The 12722-nt window shown below is 41.4% G+C and overlaps 2 protein-coding genes across 5 annotated transcripts in view; one reads left to right on the top strand and one right to left on the bottom strand.

The window, feature by feature from the left end:
* Window positions 1-4044, top strand: part of LOC118781771 (DENN domain-containing protein 2B-like) — a 57514-nt gene extending 53470 nt beyond the window's left edge. For all 3 annotated transcript variants that reach the window (XM_036534822.1, XM_036534820.1, XM_036534821.1), the window contains 4 exons: window positions 500-611; window positions 1261-1500; window positions 2936-3022; window positions 3396-4044. In XM_036534822.1, coding sequence (XP_036390715.1) covers window positions 500-611; window positions 1261-1500; window positions 2936-3022; window positions 3396-3430 — 474 coding nt within the window. In that variant the 3' untranslated portion in view covers window positions 3431-4044. The remainder of the gene's footprint in view (window positions 1-499; window positions 612-1260; window positions 1501-2935; window positions 3023-3395) is intronic.
* A 1401-nt stretch (window positions 4045-5445) lies between these two features.
* Window positions 5446-9024, bottom strand: LOC118782227 (60S ribosomal protein L27a-like). Of its 2 annotated transcripts, none has more exons than XM_036535533.1 (5): window positions 9015-9024; window positions 8441-8499; window positions 8235-8308; window positions 6734-6905; window positions 5446-5670 (listed from the first exon to the last, which is right to left on the bottom strand). In XM_036535533.1, the coding sequence occupies exons 3-5, from the start codon at window positions 8279-8281 to the stop codon at window positions 5542-5544; spliced, it is 348 nt and encodes a 115-aa protein (XP_036391426.1). In that variant the 5' UTR covers window positions 8282-8308; window positions 8441-8499; window positions 9015-9024; the 3' UTR covers window positions 5446-5541. The 2 variants fall into 2 exon arrangements, with proteins under 2 accessions (XP_036391426.1, XP_036391425.1); XM_036535532.1 differs by having other exon boundaries at window positions 8451-8499; window positions 9015-9018.
* Between the last annotated feature and the right edge of the window lie 3698 nt (window positions 9025-12722).

The raw sequence follows: 12722 nt of genomic DNA on the forward strand, positions 1-12722 counted from the left end.
CACAGCCATCTAACCGGTCTGTGACTCATTCTTGTATCAGAGACTGAGTCTTATTAAAGGCGGTATATCACAAAAGGAACCGCAAGACTATTATTCTCCAACAATCCAAGTCATTAGTGGTATTGTAATGAATAGTGTGTCCGCCTTCCCTGTTTGCGGGGCTTGGACACAAACATACAGTTTCACAGACATTGAGTATCTGTTTTCTTGTCTGGACACTGATAGCTGCTTGAAAACACATGCCAGGATCTGTGCTTTGTGTGACAGAGTTTTCAGTTCTCTCCTGACCCTTTGTTTATGCATGGATTTAGGAAATATCAAATAGATTTAAGGATTTTGTAAGTGTTGAAAACAATGTGTATTGGTTAAATATGTTTAAGGAGATTTGTGTATTGTCGGGCATCAAAAGTTGTTAAATTATGTAATGTCATTGCCTTCTTTGAGATAGACTGGTTGATGTGGAACGCTGTTGCCAGTTAACTACACTTACGTTATTTAGATGGATGATGAGGCCACGCTGTTGCCGAGGAAACTTCAGGCTGCTCTGGAACAGGCTCTGGAACAGAGAAATGGCATAATCAATCAAGACTCAGACAGTGAATCAGATGAAGGTAAAGGAGCAACAAAGCGTGGTCTCGCTCTGTAACCAAACAGCTGTGCTTCCTCTTCATAGATCATCCACTGAACAGTTGAAAGAACAGAACACAGCATGGCTTCATGAGACACAGTTTCACAGTATTATTTATGAAGTGCAGTGAATCAGCAGCAAAAGAGGGAGAGGCTTCGTGTAGCGCTCATTTCACTGTGTATAATACAGCGACACAGACAGAGATGATGACAAGGGGAATTCTGAGTAACATAGTTCACATAAGTTGACACAGGATATGAAATGCCCTGCTCAACAGTATGGGAAACTATACCCATGAGCAAGAGGAAATCTTAGTATCTTAATTTCTTTCTGTTCTGAATGAGGGAAATGGTGTTGATGTGCTCACCTCTCTGTAGATGGTGAACTTGTATTAGTGAAAATTCTTTACTTTCCATGGCCCATTAACAAAATATAGACAGCAGCCTGTGGAAAAAAAGCAAGTTCAGCTGAGTTAAATTTTGATGAGCAAATTCCAGTTAATCTAATGGCTTGGGTTGTTTTGTGTTTTCCCCCCAGCAATGTTTGTGGATGTTTGGAACAGAGGAGGATGAAATATATTCTTTATATCCAGATGTATAGGAAATGTTCCCTTGTGCCCTCTGTTCCTGCAGAGTGTAACTCCCTGAACAGCCTGGTGTCGGAGGCGTTCATCCGCTTCTTCCTGGAGACCATCGGCCACTACTCCCTGTTCCTGACGCAGAACGAGCGAGGGGAGCGCGTCTTCCAGAGGGAAGCCTTCCGCAAGTCCGTGGCCTCCAAGAGCATCCGCCGCTTCCTGGGCGTCTTCATGGAGTCCCAGATGTTTGCCGGCTTCATCCAGGACCGCGAGCTGCGGAAGTGTCGGGCCAAAGGTGCGGTCTTGAGAAACACAGTCCAGACTGATGCTGAGCTGTGTGCACTGATCTTCTGACACACCACTCATCCCCACCTTCTGACTGTGTCTCTGTTAACTAGGTCAGCCCCATAACTGCTTTAGATGCTTAGATGCTTTGTGTTAAAGCAAGGTGTGGCACAGTGGAGATTGTGCACTATCATGCTACTGCAATGAAGTTTATTGAGTTCAGTGCATTAAAGGTCAGTAGTTCCTCACTGCTTGGTCAGCACCTAATTTGGTCACTTCAATTAAACAAAGGATTGGCTAATACGGTTATCCCTGTACAGTGTAGGGTATGGACTGGCATTAAAGATATGTGGGTATTGACTGCCCCCCTTTGGTAATATGAAGTATAACATGGTATGGTTTGGTTAAAGTGAAAAAGAATTGAAAGGGTGTTCTAAAGCTTTTTTACGGAAGCCGAGGATGGCTGTGCTTACAATTATTTATTTTTTTTAATTATCTTGAGATCACAAGTTAAACAAAAGGTCGTTTATTACTTATAATGTTTATCAGAGATCAGGAGTGCCATGCCAGCATGCATAAATGGCATCTTGACAACTGTAGCAACTGATTTAAGCTGAAAATGTCAGGAGTGCCCATTATTGATCAACGCATCAGACTGTACTTCAGTCAAGGTCTAACACAGGCAGAAATTGCATTGTGTCTTTCTGTTAGAGATAACATTCAGATCCTCCATGACAATCATGACAGTGATCTTGAAGGCTGAAATCAGGTGTGATCAAATGCAGCGTTTCCTAAACCTCTCCTGGAAGACCCCTTGTCCTACATGTTTTAGATCTCTCCCTGCTCCAACACAGCTTCAGGAGTTCATAACGAGTTGATCATTTGAATCAGCTGTGTTGGAGCAGGGAGAGATCTAAAACATGCAGGACAAGGGGTCCTCCAGGAGAGGTTTGGGAAACGCTGATCAAATGAACCAGGCGCTCATTTTCGAATTCTCCATAATTATCCCGTACAAAAGTCATTTTCTCGTGATAAATTATCTCGTTATCTCGAGAAAATGAGCTTTATTTTCTCAAGATAACGAAATGATTAACTTGTGATCTCGAGATAACGGCATTAAAAAGCCTTTCTCGGCTTCCGTACTTTTTAACACTAAGGGTATGCAAATACAGATATTGAATCAGGCTTCTGGATTTAAGCCAGGCTTGAAACCAAAGGTATTATACAATTCAGGGTGCTCTGTCACAATGCTTTGAATAAAATGACTGAGACTAATGAGTTGTCGTCTGGTCCTGTTTTTCAATCATCTAACCACTACGCTACCTTTGTGCTTGGCAGACCAAAAGTCATGTCACCCTTACTGCATTGTCAATTGTCAAAATGCCTGCTTGCAGCTGTAAGGAGATCCTTGTCATGACCTTGAATGTGTGCAATCCTTTTGGCAGGTCTGTTTGAGCAGAGGGTGGAGCAGTATTTGGAGGAGTTGCCTGACACAGAACAGAGCGGTGTTAACAAGTTCTTGAAAGGACTAGGTGAGTAGCGTGCAGTAGACAGCCCATCTCTGTAGCTCTGGCACATAGAGCTGCAGCAGGGGGATAGGGGAAAAGACCTTTACCTTGGGAGACATAGCAAATGGCAGTGTCAGTAAGTGCCCCCCAACTCCATTTTCCTGCAATTGGCTCTACAGTTACCTTTATCCTTAAAAACAAATTTTCACCAACATTTTATGACATTGCAATTATAAGTATGTGCATTTTTAGGTTGTTTAAATACTTAAATATTGGCATATCACATGACTTTAGACTGGATCCAAGATTGTCATTGGACTGAACTTATAGTAAGCACTGTTAATATTAAATGTTTATTGCTGGTGTCTACTGTCATTCTCTTCCTTTGTTTTTTCAGGAAGCAAAATGAAGTTTCTCCACAAAAAGAATTAAAGAGAACACACCTACTGTACCTTTTTGACCAAATGTTAGACTGTGGAATCTTTCCTGTACAATGTCTTGTTGCAAAGTGTGCACATTTCAAGACCCGATATACCAGATACATGTTGACTGCAGAGAATCTGTTGTGCATCGGGTTTAACCTAAACTGTTTCAGATTCTGTATATATTTCACCATAAACTGATGGTATTCATTTTCAAATGAGCTTTTTGTTTGATTGGCCTCTGTTAACTTGTGTATATGAATTAGAATGGAGGCATGAGAATATGTTGCTAGATAATGGACGGTACCTAATGTGCATTTGACTGTTTCAGAATAACCACTGACTTTTTCACGAATGCTTGTGGAGAATCTGACCAGCTGTATAGTAAAAAGGGAATGAATCCAGTGATTGTTAGTCTGCGTTCTGTAGTGTGAGAGGTCAATGTGATGTTGCTTTATGTTTTATATATGGCTTCTAGCTCGCTTTCTGCCGCAGAATGAGGTACTTTCAATGACAATGCCCTGCTTTTCATAGCTGAGAGGTTTTGTACATGCATAAATACACATGAAGAAATTAAACACCTGTGAGTGATTTCTTTGTCAACTATGTAAAATTCAAAATAAAACGTGCAAGTGTAACTGACTTGTTTCAAGGTTCTGGAGGACTATCCAGGGTGGTACTGCTCCTGTCGTTAACTTTCACTCTGTTCTGCTGGTTGGTCAAGGCCGAGTTCTGTTTTCAGTTACAACACCTGAACATTCCAACCTCAAACCCCAATAATTTCTTCAGTGAACAAAGAAATTGCAATATTTGAGCTGTACATTTTTTGGCAGATTGCCAATGAATCTTCATTGTCAGTTAAGTTTCACCTGTAAGGATTTTCTTCATGTCATTTAGGGCTTTGTCATACCTTACAAGACATTCTTCTGTAGTATACCATAATGATATTGTAATTCATTCATTCAACACAGGATTTTTGATCTCGATGTAGTCTGGTTTTTGACAATTTTATTTTGGCAGCTCCCTCTGGAGCTTCATTTAAAAAAGATGGAACCCTTTACAGTGAAAATAAGGGTTCTTTTAAGGATGCCAATTGTACAATTATAAAACAAATTTAACAAGCATTTCTGAAATGAAATCTGAAGTCTCTGAAATACAGAGTTATCTCTGAAAATTGTGTAGTTAACTAGCAGATAGTTAACTAGCACACATACATAAAATAACACTGATACCAGCAGCTGCAAGTGGAACACCCCAACAAAGTGTAAAGATACTTCCACATTGATGCAAATGGTTCTAAATATGCAGCCTGTCCTATTCAAGTGAACAAGTGGTAGTGAGCCATGGTGTTGTTCTGGGGACCTCTCACTGCCCACTTCTTTGGGTCATAAAATCAGCATTTTCACTCACTCTGACAGAAGGAGAACACAAAGAAATTCCATCTACAACAGCCTAACATTCAAAGAGACTGGCATGGGTCCAGATCTACAGTTAGACTGTTACACCATTATTGGGGTGAACAAAGGTACTTAAGCATTTATAAGACTGTGCACACACATACACTATATGAACAAAAGTATTCGGACGCCTGACCATTACATTGTAATGACATTGTATTCAAATACAATGCTTTCCACAAGATTTTGGAGTGTTTCTGTGGGAATTTGTGCCCATTCATTCTGTAGAGCATTTATGAGGTCAGGCACTGATGTTGGACGAGAAGGCCTGGCTCGCAATCTCCGTTCCAGTTCATCCCAAAGGTGCTCAATGGGGTTGAGGTCAGGGCTCTGTGCGGGCCAGTCTTCAAGTTCTTCCACACCGAACTCATCAAACCATGCCTTTATAGTCCTTGCTTTGTGCACTGGGGCACAGTCATGTTGGAATAGAAAAGGGTCTTCCCCAAACTGTTGCCACAAAGTTGGAAGCATAGCATTGTCCAAAATGTCTTGGTATGCTGAAGCATTAAGATTGCCCTTCACTGGAGATAAGGGGCCTAGCCCAAACCCTGAAAAACAGGTGTGGCCAAATACTTTTGTCCATATAGTGTATGCACACACGCACACACAAAACACGCAAAATCCTTTTATACAGTTTATTCTTGCACAAGATGGTAGCAGGTGCTCACGCCATCAGCACACAAGCACCTCCCCCTCCCTTGATCTTCTCCTCAGCCCTCCTGCTGAAGAACTTGGCCTTCACGATGACGGGCTGCTTGGGGAGTTTGCCTCTTCCCAGAACTTTGAAGTAGCCCTGTCAAAACAAAGTACAAATCCAGTCAATTAAACCGAACATCTTCTCCATGACTTAGCACACTTTTCAACCCAATGGACAGTGAACCTTACATGACAGCTGACCTTCTCAGTGGGTACTTCTCACATACAGTGGCAATCCAAAGAGACAATGGCTACCACTGTACTCCAAAAAATAAATGAAAATCTGATTGATATCTCAAGAGTATATTTCTAGATTGCCTAAAGTGCCAAAATAAAAGCTAGCATCAAAATTACATAACCAAATCATTTATAAACATGCATATTCAATCCTTTACAAATTCTATAATTTCAATCAGCTTAAAGGGTTTAAATGACTAATGTGTCTCACCAAAGCTTCTCTTGACACTGGTTAAACGGAGACTGCATTGAATTTTTTTTCTGTGGCATGTCCTGTTTTTATTATTTATTCATATTTATCTTAACATATTTATCATCTTTATCTTAGATCTTGGGGATGTAACAGGATACAGTACTGGATGGCAATACTGTAGAGTCTTTTGGCTCTGAACAGGCCAAATGACAACAGCAGCTGAAATTTTGTTTCCTTTAACTGTCATTACTGGTTAGGATTCAGTATAAAAGTGTTAAGGGCTGAGATCCATTTTTTGTCAGCATGCTCACAATGCTCACTTTTGTACCTTGCAAGAAACCTTTAGGGTATCTCACATGTCCGTGAAATTGGGAAACACACACACTTATGTACAAATTGTGTCATCATGTTCATCTCAGGCATTTAACATCTTAAGGATGAATTTACTCTGAATTACTCTGAACTGGCAGATGTCCTCTCTAAACACATTTCACTCCTCACAAGCAATCCAACACAACCAGAGAATGTATGGCTGAGTGTGTGGCCGATTAAACAGCTTACTGGCTGCACAGTGAATGAGAGCTGTCTGTGCTCCAGCACACAAGACAATGAAGCAGGGCAGCAAGGGCCTGCAGCCCAGACCAGAAGCAGCATGGAGCCTGTGGACTCCAGCAGGAGCCTCCCTCCCAATCACATTCTGCACACGGCTAAAGCAGACAGCTCTACTTACCGCACGTACCACATCAATGATTGGGGCAGAACCATTGGGCTTCTGGCTGTAGTTGAGCCTAATCTGCTCGCTCACCAGTCTTGGGAGCTTGTCCAGGTTGATTGTGGGGCAGATGATTGTGTTCTTCAGATGGTAATGCCTCATACTAACCTTTCCAAAGTACCTGGGATGGCTGGATTAAGAGAGGCCATGAATTGAAAAAAATCAATTAAGAATCACACATTTCACTGAAACAGGGACTATACAAACATGACATTACAGTGAGGCTCTGCAACACCACTGTGCTTACAGTATCTCTATGGCAACTCACCGCACAGTTGTTAATACATGACTGTATTACTACATACCGAGTTCAAATTTAACTCATAGAGCTTCTGCTTTACAAAACTAACACTGTTTACTTTTTAGAGTGGAATGAAGAAACAAATTTAATTAATTTTTAGGGACAATGTACAGGTAAAACTTTCATGAAAGTCATATGCTGCACTGTATAATTTTGTTAATAGTCCCAACATTTCAATTTAGGTTGGAGAATTTCTCAGCAACTGTACCCAGCATTAATTGCTAACATTCCATTTGATAGCAAGAGTGACACGGTATAGACCAGCAGGGCCTCCAAATTTCACCATGGAAAAAAATTAAAAGTGCAGATGTAACAGGTATGATCTTGCGTTGTGTATTTAACTACATGTTACTTGGGTCAGCAAGCGAGCGAGATTTGAACCTGGGTTCTCACTGCTCACTGCCAACCCCTTACGGCCAGCGTCGTTGTCAGCTGAGCAAAAGGCAAATTGCCCCTAGACTATCGGCAACAACGATAGTTAACCAGGTCTCAGGGAGTGACGTAACCGCTCGGCTACCTGCTGCCCCACAGGCTTTACGCAGGGCTCACACGAGCTAATCACTTCAGCTCTGCCACGCCCACTCCTTAAATTCCAACATGAAACAACAATGCAACAACACAACCTACTCTTTATGCAGCTATTCAATAGAAACAGTCAGAACTTGACGCTGACTCTTTCTGGCTGACTGACTGACGTTGGTCAATGAGTAAGCTCATTTGTCACCCTGAGACGCACTGAAATAAAATCCTGTCTCAGCCTTTTACATTTTTACAGCCTTGAGACGATCTGCAGCATGGTCTGCTTGCTCACAAGCATAAGCTCTGAGCAGGCACTGATCTTTATATCACTTGGACGGGATAATATCATAGACATATTTACACTCATGTATCCAGATTATAAAGTGATTTGCTCAGTGCCTGGCTGCTCTTAAACCTATTTGCCCAAAAGAAAAAAAGAAAACCTGCAACTACACATGCCACTGCGTGGATTCTTCAGAGACAACTACAGTTTTGTTTTGTCCACACTGGGGCAAATGATAAACAGGAACATATACAGCATGCCTGGCCTCAACATTAGGACAAGACACTACATTTAAAATGGTCTATCTTGCGACATATTAAAATACGCGGGTGGTGAAGGACTAAATGCATACTTACTGTCGAAATTGATCCTGTGGTGATGCATACCACCACAGCATTACCATGGCCCCCAGGGTGCATCCTGTGTTTACCTGCGGGAGCAAAACAAAAGATAATCATCTGTCAGCAAGAGACGTTACCCCAAATGCACTGATATTACCACACCAGTAAATTGACAACTCTCAAAACACTTCGGAGTTTGTACAAGATACCTGATAACTAACCGGCACCTACCAATACGGCCATGACCGTGGCTGACGTGCCCCCGAAGCTTTCTGGTGGGCTGTAAAAGGTAATATAAATGTTCTTAACCTCTGCATTAATCAATAGTGTTCCTTGTCAGATCACAAAATAGCCACCACAACAAACTAGCCAGCAGATAATAAAAAAGGAACCATGAAACTATGAACACTAGATGCCCATCTAGCTTCAGATTAACGTCTCGTTAATACGACACAGAATTGCAAGTCCTTCGGATCTAGCTACCAATCTAAATAACCAACCAGTGAGCCGATTGTCACTTATCGACTGAACTGTTTATTACATTTCAACAGCACTGTGAATCGATCAGGCTATACAGAACCATAGCGCTGCTCTTAACAACACTGAATGTTTCCAATTAAGTGAGGATGGGGGGACATTCATGTTTTACACAGGTATTATGTTGACATTGTTCCCTGGGTTTGTTTAAGCGACTGTTATTGTGAGAGATGGGCAAGTGCATTAATCTTCTACAGGAAGAATGATGGATCCAGATTCTACTGTTATCATTATTGCTTCTACAACAGACAGACCTACCATTTCCGAGCCTAAATAAAAAAGGAACGAGAACTTGAATTCTCACGAATACATACGAGATTTTGTGTTTCAAAGATACGTCAATGAGAAGTGGCGACATCCACTGGGCTGGAGTTGAGAATTTATAGTCAGAGCAAGGTAATGAACTTCAAATGCTTGAAATCAAAATCTGCCGGCAAATTGACTTTGTCCTTTATATGATCTGCACAAACTGGATTTAGTCTAATGTCATGGGTGACAGCGTGTAACATCAGAATGATAATGCACGAATATGTATTTCATAATAATACGACATGACTGTAGAAAAAGTTTGCAATCTCGTTTCAATATTACTGAAATATTAGCTAGCTTGCAGTCCGAGGATAGCGCTGACGTTGTGTTTGTACAACATAAATATAGCGCGTTGCTAAATGCTTTGTTTTGCATTTAGAAGACGTGTTATATCCAGTCTGAGGATAGACTAGCACACACTGCAAAATTGGACACTAAAGAGATGTACTGTAACTGTAAAATTCTGGCTTAATTAGCTTAGATCGTTTCTCATGAGGCTGGCAGCAAGGTGCGGCCCGAAAATAGTGCTTACCTCTCTCTCTCTCTCTCTCTCTCTCTCTCTCTCTCTCTCTCTATATATATATATATATATATATATATATATATATATATATATATATATATAGATATATATATAAACCGTTCAGTCGAAAATTCGCTCAACGTGGTTACAGCGTTGTAATAAAATTACCTTTATTTTAAAAATTTCAGTGGTCAATGGCATTTTCCTAAATCATATTCAACTAGCTGTGTAACATACGTTTGCGCTGTCCAATTTCCTACTGAAATGAGAACGTGTAGCCTATAGCCTACTGGCCGGACGTCAAAAATAAATGCATTCAGTCTATTACAGCTAATTTACATAGCAAAGCAATTAATAAACATTTCCACCTGAGAAAAGAAGAAGAAATCCAGGCGGATGGTATTTCTTTTTTGGGGGAGAGTAAGCTCTGCCCCTTGCTAATTCTGTAACTTAGGTGTGTTGGAATTCTCTCCCGACTGTTTTCTGACTCTTCTATTCTTTCCTTCTTTCCTGATAGTGACGGTATTTGTGTCGGAAGAGCATGGTCCTGATGTCACTGGAAACAGCGACATGCTGCTTAGACTATGACCATACGATGGCACCCTAAGCAGAAGTGGCAAGTTCAAACAGAGTCTTTCAGGGCTGAACTTACTACCTCTGCTTCCCCCTACTCCTGTCAACATCTTCAGGTGAGCTCTATTCTGCCTCCACGCAGTATTTGCTTCATGCAGTCATTTAGTATAGATCTTGCTGTACAATATTCCTGTTTAAATTTAGTAGGCTATAGCAAATACCTTTGCTAATGTTGTTTTCCAGCTGTGCAAAGAACTGCTGCATGAAAGATTTATCTAAATAAAATCTATTAATAATACATGACATGCCTCTTTCATCAAACCAGTTGCCATTTGGTTTCACAGCAGATGGGAATCCTAATTTATACAATTTTTTTGTATTATTAGCTCAGGATCTTGTAAGTACACGTGTGTTTCATTGAGCAAAGGATTCTTCTAAAAATGTGTTCATGCCTTCCAAGCAATGTCAGCCACTTTGTCAATAGATAAATATGAATATTCAATACCTTAAAAACAAAACTGCTTGTTTGTTAGATATAACACTTGGCCGTCCTTGTGCTGTGTCAGTCAGTACACTGTTTGTGTAAGTTACTGCTGTGTGAGAAAAGCTATTATTGATGATGAGGGAGTTGTAGCGCTGTCACTGCTCAGTATTATATTTACAGATGGGGAAGGTCTCTGATCTGTTTGAACTCTCACAGGAAGCAGAGGGCTGCTTTCTCTGGTAGCTTCTACACCCACCCTTCAGTTCATCTTTGCCCTGCTTTCTGCTTTGACCTTCAGCTATTTGTCCAGTGTCATTAGGAAGGAATGGCAAACACAAATCCTTAACTTCTTTGACCAGAGTGATTGACACTGGCTCTGAGACTTTGATGGGCTTCTCCTCCTCAGTGACCAAAACAAGAGCTTGAGGGAAGTGAGTTACTTTAACTGTTGAACTTATTCAACTTTATTTTTGTGATTGTTGATTTAGTGACTCGTTTAGCCTGTGTTCTTATCAAAAGCCAGGATTTGGTACTTCTTGTTTGTAGCAGGTTTTCTTAAAGGTCTCTTATGCTAATCTTACTGCCCTCAGAGACTGTCTGTATGGGCAATGAATAGAAAAGCGATGAATACTCACAAGCACCGTATGAAATAAAGTCTTCTGTATAGTACACACAGTGGGCTCATCTAAACCTCTCAGATGGTGATCCCTTTGCCTCAACCATAATTGATGTTACGTAGGTGTACTTTCAAGGGAGCAATCCATGTGCAATTTCTATTAATGGGTGCTCTCACTGGAGTGGCATACCTCATACAAAATTTTAGCTGCAGTGGAATTTCTTGGCGTGTTACTGACAGTACAGAGCTACCCAGAGCAGGATTGTAGTTTACAGGATACAGCATCCATGTGGAATGGATGGAAAGGGGAAAGCGAGTTTTTGAAATGCAGGAATGTTTACTGAAGGAGGGGGTGAGTGCTGCTGGTGGGTCTGATTGTTTTCTGAGTGGGCTCTGTGCACACAATGGGGGAGCAGATGCGTTTTTGCTCCCCTGTGAAGTGCCGAGCTGCCGAGGGGATGAGAAAGTTGTTAGATTTGTAGGTCAGAATCTCATGCTGTTGTCAGGCAGTGACATAGTGGTTGTCGTGGTTTCATTTGGTATTTTTGCACAGACATAGATAGCTATGCATATTGTCTTTTTGTTTGTTTTTCATTTTGTCTATTGCTTTCTCCTGAGTCTCCTTCTGTATGTAGATTTTAAAAAAGAAGGGCATGGCTTCCACGTGATCATTTTATATCAGAGATCTCTGGAGTGAGTACTTAAGGGGGATCCAGACTGTGTCAAAGCTGCACAGATAAGCTCTTGAAAAACTATACCACTTCCTGTGAGATTTTTAAGATAGCTTATTGACATCTGTTGTAGGTATTTCACATTCTTGGCCTTACATTCCATTCAGAGACATCATGAAGAATTTGTAATTGGTTAACGATTTGGAGGGCGTTGGTGTCATTAGATCCTAGCTTAATCTGGTCCCCAGGAGCACCTGACCCCATTTGCTGTGTTGCGTGAGTGCGCTTAGGTCCAGGGGGACCTGTCCCTCTCCATGCTGATAAAGGGATGTGGAACCAGGGTGTGAGCGAGGCACCATCTCCCGCCCTGCTCCTCCATGTGTTTGCAGTGCCTACGACTTTCCGGAATATAGGTCATTCGGCCTTTGCTTCCATTTCGGGAAGGGCTTTAGGGGATCTTTTGTCCCAGAAAAAAAATTAATTATCCCTTTTTTTTCACTTCTCTATTATTACGAACAAGCGGACTTAAAAAAAAAAGAATACGATACTTAATTTTGTCGTGAATCTGATTATTTTCCTCTGACCTGTGTGGAGTTGGTGAAGTCTGGTGCTTGAGCCAGGAGGGGGAGAGGTATGGTGTCCTGTGTGTCAGCACTCTCCTCTGGAGTTCACCTGGGTTCAGTGTAAAGCGTGGTTTTGACACCGTTTCCTGCTGCAGGTGAAGCTGTCACTGTGGTGCTGTGTGCGTCAGGCTGTCTGCTCCACCACTCGCTCTATATGGGCTGGGCAT

Source organism: Megalops cyprinoides, chromosome 8 (genome assembly GCF_013368585.1).
Source record: "Megalops cyprinoides isolate fMegCyp1 chromosome 8, fMegCyp1.pri, whole genome shotgun sequence".
In the NCBI taxonomy this organism is placed as follows: domain Eukaryota; kingdom Metazoa; phylum Chordata; class Actinopteri; order Elopiformes; family Megalopidae; genus Megalops; species Megalops cyprinoides.

Coding starts and splice junctions, on each gene's coding strand:
- LOC118782227 (XM_036535532.1), bottom strand. Junction 6,906..8,234: donor CCACAGGATCAATTTCGACA/GTAAGTATGCAT, acceptor CTCTTAATCCAG/CCATCCCAGGTACTTTGGAA. Junction 5,671..6,733: donor TCATTGATGTGGTACGTGCG/GTAAGTAGAGCT, acceptor TTGTTTTGACAG/GGCTACTTCAAAGTTCTGGG.